Source organism: Propithecus coquereli, unplaced genomic scaffold, assembly GCF_000956105.1.
Source record: "Propithecus coquereli isolate 6110/MARCELLA unplaced genomic scaffold, Pcoq_1.0 Scaffold230, whole genome shotgun sequence".
NCBI classification, from domain to species: domain Eukaryota; kingdom Metazoa; phylum Chordata; class Mammalia; order Primates; family Indriidae; genus Propithecus; species Propithecus coquereli.
The window spans coordinates 270,645-276,087 of record NW_012147842.1 but is presented as its reverse complement, the minus strand read 5'-3'; the positions used below and the strand labels follow the sequence as shown (position 1 = coordinate 276,087).

Here is a 5,443-nt window from a genome sequence, read left to right as displayed (position 1 = left end):
TTCTTTTCAATTGTGTGAAATGATTGCATTTTTCTCCTTTTTTATTAGTCATAGTTAAAACTTCAAGGCAAGGCAAATATTGGAACCTGTAAAAGAATGTTCATTGTAAGCATTTACAAAACTTTTTAAATTTTCTGCATTTTCGTGGGCTTCTGTAGCTTTGTTTATAAAACATATTCTTTAATGAGGCATTTAAAAAGAACAAAGAGAAAGACAAACATTTGGTATTTTAATAAAGTTCACAATCTTTTGCTGCTCCTTATTTTAAAATATATGGATTTTTTATTTGTACCATATCAAGGCTTTAATGAATTTAGGGGCTAAACTTTCTATAGAGCATTATGACCTGCTAGCTTAACTAGCTTAGTAGACTTGCCTACATTAAATTCATTCTGCATTTCCTTAGGCATAGTTGAGTATAGTTTTGAGTGGGTTGTTGTCTTAATGGTAAAACTGGTTTGGTAGAACCACATACTTTGCTGAATACCATGTGGGTTTAGCTTACCTCGTATTTTCTTTTGCAGGGAGAAACTGGTTTGGCAGTAGTCAATTTCAGTGATTTCTAGGTCTACGATGAAAACTGGCTACTGAACATGCATAACTCAGGTAAGAGTAGTGGAGAAAAAACTAGACTGGATACTAGGGCAACTCTATTCTGTTGCTACATTGGTTATAACTCACTATATAACCTCGTAAACATTCTCTTGGCATTGGTTTTGTATCAGTCAAAAAAAGAGGTCGATGTAGATAATCTCTTAGAGTTGGGAAGCACCTAACAGCTATGATTCTAGCATGAATTTCAAACATTTGTAACAAATTTATTTTTCATTTCCATGATTGCACGAAAGAATGCCTCACATACCTCTCCTCTCTGTCAAACATATTAACAAAGAAATAAGTTTATTCAGTGGAAAGGGTAGATTCCTGTTAATATATTTTTGTTGTTGTTATTGAATCACACAGATTTCATTAAGAGATGGTTAACTATATTGGCAAAAATTTTGGTCCAACCTTGTTCTGGCATTATAAACTAACCCTTCAGTTCTCATGGCATCTAAGATTCCATTAAGATTCTGCAGGGATTACATGCTGTGCTATTTATTTTCAGCCTAATGGATTTGACCTGTATTTTAAAATGCGTCAAATTGTAGGGTTTTTTTTTTTTTTCCTCTGAAAAGACATGAATCTTACTGTAGCATCACCACACAGAAGGCAAAGCCTAGCTTTTGTTTTGCTTATGTTTTTAACCACAAATATATTTGTAAAATTCACAAAGCAGTAAAAATGTCAATACTGTTAAAAAGAAACCAAACTTTTTTACAATCTTAATTCATTTGTAGCATCACCTGTACCAGTATTGGTTTACAGTATTATACTGTGCATTTTTTTGGTCAAGTTTTAAATATTCTTTTACTTTTCAACTTTATTATTATTCATCAGGAAAGCCTCACAACAATGCCATGAGGTAGCCAGCCTAATGTCCCATTTGGCAGATGGAAAACATGAGGTAAAAAATATTACATGATTTCTATAAAACAACTCAATAGGTCAAACATGAAACTAGAAATAGGACATAACAATTTTTTTAAAAAATCTACTTTTCCATTTCTTAGATTTACTTATGGACTTTTGTATTTATTCATCTGTTAAAATGCCATTGAATTGAATAGAATTAAGCATTGAAATATTTAATCAGTATACATAGTTTCACAGATACTTATTCACAAGAAGGTATCACAGTCTTATGAAACAAATAAAATTACACAAAAGCACATATCCATTGGTACAGAACTTACACAGAGGAAAGAGTTTTTCTCTGTAGTTTAATATTTAAGAAGTTCATCATCAGTCAAGGCCATCTTTAATAGGCTAAATATTCTCAGAATGCATTAGATCTTTCTGTGCTAGATGCAGACTGTAGGAGTTTAAGTTAAGGAATTTTAAGTTTTCACTCTATTTTTTCTGGTGGTATTTAGTTATTACCAATCATCAACTCAGAAATTTGATGACATTTTCTCTTTAAAAGGAAAATGTGCATGGATGACCCTTTGTGTTCATGATGTCTTAGTTTTATCTTATTTACATATAAACATGCATACATATAAATTAACAAAACTTTCCATCACCAAAGAAATGGATGGGCCAGATTTTTCTAGGATAAATCTGGGCAACAAATCTAGGTCTCACATTTGAGATTTGGAGATTAATACAGACCATATCTGTAGTCACAACTATGGTGACAGATGATTCTAGCATTCTATGACTGTCTATAAGCAGATATAGTTCAAAATGTATTAATCAGACATAAAAGTGATTTTGACAATCCAGTAGTTCATCTAACTTTTTTTTTACAATGTAAGAAAGTATTTTGAAACCAATTGCATGGCTTTAAAAAAAGCAAGGGACAGTTTTTTAAAAATACAGTAAGTTTTATTGAGTCCAAAGCATATTAATAGTGATTAAGAGCCTACTGTCTACAGACACTGTTCAACTGCTTGTATTAATGCATTTAATTCTCAAAACAACCATGTGAGGTAGTACCATTTTTATTCTCATTGTAGAGATAAAAGAACTAAATGTTAAGTAACTTGCACAAAGAGACACATAGCTCACATGTGACAAGAGGTAATGTTCGAGCTTGGACAGTCTGGTTCAAAGCCTGTGCTCCTTACCACTATGCCCACCACTAGGCTTTGGGCTGTCTTTAAGCCCCGAAGCCATTCACTTATTTGACAAAACTGAATTTATTTATCTTAAAGCTTACCAAAGCAATGAATTCCATATAGCAAACATTTATTCAGTGCCTAGTATATGCCAGGCACTGTGTTTTATACAAATCGGCTCTTCCAATCTGATATTCTGATAGACCTCTGACCTCTCAGACTTTTGAAAGTACTATAATAGTTACCATATGCTGAAGTAAATATTTATAAATAACTGGACAGCTCATTCCACCAAAAATTAGGGCATCTGTCCTATTGCTGTTCATGTGAAACCAGCTCTGCTAACCTTCATACCCTTCTTCTTATCTTCCTTGTACTCATGGAAAAACGCTTCCATGAGTCTTCTTTTTCTCCTCTCTAGGCTGACTATAATTTATGTCCAGATGGCAAAATGTTGATAAAGGATAAATTCAGAAATGCTTCTTAACAACACAACCTGCTTCCTGAAGCTAGTGCTTGAGTGTGTAACACAGTGTTAACAGCAAGTTTACATACATTGAAACAGTTTTCAAATGTCACATCTTGCGGCTAATGATAATGCTCTGTATTATTAGCTATAAATTCCGGTTAGAGTTCAAGTTATATTGCAAATGCCATGCTTCTCCATTCTGGCCATTGAATGTCTATTCAGCAGTTCGAGAATGTTGAAGCCCTGAATCCTCAGGGAAGATTGTTCTTGGGTTTTTCACTAGAAGAAACCCAGGTGCTCCAGGTTATTATTGAGGTTAGATTTTGGCAGCACTGGTAGCTCTTCAGATCCTGTGGAAAATGATGTTCCTGTCTTCCATTGAGGGAAAGAACTAATACGTAATTCACCTTATTAAGAAGTATCACAAGCAGTTTCCATGGTGAGTGAGGAATTGGTGCTATCTGTGATTTTCTGTGTCGTCTTCTCTCATGGAAGAGAGTGAGTTTGACTATATGTACACAAAGGCCACCTCACAGTACTAGATTTGGCTGGGGCTGAAGGGTTTCTTGACGTCTAGCAAAAGCTCTTATCCAAACCACATGAATATAAATAATCCACAATATGTTAAGTTTCAGCTCCATGGATGTAACTCACGGACAATCCACACTAGACACCAGTCTTTGAGGCAATCCAGTCTCGATATTTAGTCACCCTTGTGTAGACTCCAGGTTTTTTGGGAAGAGCACATGATTGTCCCCAACTTACTATACCTACAACGTACCAGATGTCATGATTATCGTAAACCAGAGGTCCACCAGAATCACCCTGGAATAAAAACAAATGCATAGTTGAAATTGTTAACTCTAATTTAATTCAGTAGGAAGGTCATTGTAATCATCTCTCTTTCACAGAAAAAAAAAATGGAAATTGGTACATAGACCACACAGCCAAACTACAAGTAGATTATATCATGGTTCTCTTAATTGAGTTAGAAGTTGGTGCTAAATTTTACGGTGCATTGGTTTTTCTTTTTTTAGAAAGGCTAACATTTATTCACATGAAATGGTTACATTATTTATGGTTTTGCATCCCTGGATTTTATATTTTTTTGTTGGTTTGATTAGATACTTTATGTATGATTTAGTAATAAGCATAGAAAATGTTAAATATGAGATTAGTAGTTGTGGGCCTGGGTGGAATATTTCAGTGATCTCTTCTGAATATTGTTAGCTCGATTGCATTTTATGAACCTACTCCTGGTCTCCTTTTTTAATTTGTTTTCTTGCTGAATTTTATATAAGGTCCTTTAAATCTCTTTGGAACAAGGAAGATTAAGTAAATAAACAGATATACAAGCAGAGGGTAAAAATGTGCTCTTAGCAATTGAACTGAGCTTCAGATCCAGCTCTATTACTGGCTGTGTGACATCAGGTAAGACACTTAACTTTTTTGTGCGTCTTCCATTTATTTGTCAACTATTTGAGTTCCCATTATGTGTCCCAGGCATTTGGATCTGCATTGGGGAATCCAAGGAAGACCGAATGAAAGGTCCTTATTCTCAGAGAACTTGAAGTTTAGGTTTAAAAAAACCAATATTAAATAAACCCATAAATACAAAATTACCACTGTGATATGAACACACAATAGTGCAATTTCACTGGTAATAGTAAAATATGACAGGGAAGTTTCCTCTGATAAGTGCAATTGAGCTGATAATCTGAAGGAAGAGGAGTTAACCACACCAAGGAAAGTAGAGATGAAGTGTGTTCTAGGCAGAGGGAACAGTATTACAAATGCTCCGTGGCATGAAAGGAGTATGGCATATGCAAGGAGCTAAAAAGGGGAGGGCTGGAGAGAAGACAGCAAGGGAGACAAGTAGTTTGTGATGAGCTAAGGAGAGACTGGTCTTTGTGGGTCTTGTTTAGAAGATTTTGTTTTTTAAGACCAAAGGTAAGCTACTAGGGTGTTTTCAGGAGGAATTTGACATGATTAACATCTTGTTAGAAATCATTCTGGCTTTCATTTGACTAATGCAGTAAAGGACCATAAGAGTGAACAGGAGGAAATAAACAAGATTGCCATTAATAGTATAGTTGTCTGGTGGAGGGAGGGAGCAATGGAGGAGGAAGAGAGAGGGGGAAGAAGGCAGTGGAGAAATGGTTAAAGAGAGATATTTAAGAAGGTAAAATCCATGGGATTAGATAATCGATGGGATAGAAGTGAGAGAACAGCTTCTAGCTTGTTTAAGAGAATGAAAGGGGATGAAATTCAATGCAGATAAAAAACATAGGAAGATGATCCGGTTGAGTGG

General features: G+C 34.9%; 1 protein-coding gene across 1 annotated transcript in view; it reads right to left on the bottom strand.

Moving 5' to 3' along the window:
• Positions 1 to 3,798: 3,798 nt before the first annotated feature.
• LOC105811188 (transmembrane protease serine 11F) overlaps positions 3,799 to 5,443 on the bottom strand; it is a 59,913-nt gene continuing 58,268 nt past the window's right edge. Inside the window, exon 9 of the mRNA XM_012645331.1 lies at positions 3,799 to 3,957. Coding sequence (XP_012500785.1) covers positions 3,799 to 3,957 — 159 coding nt within the window. The remainder of the gene's footprint in view (positions 3,958 to 5,443) is intronic.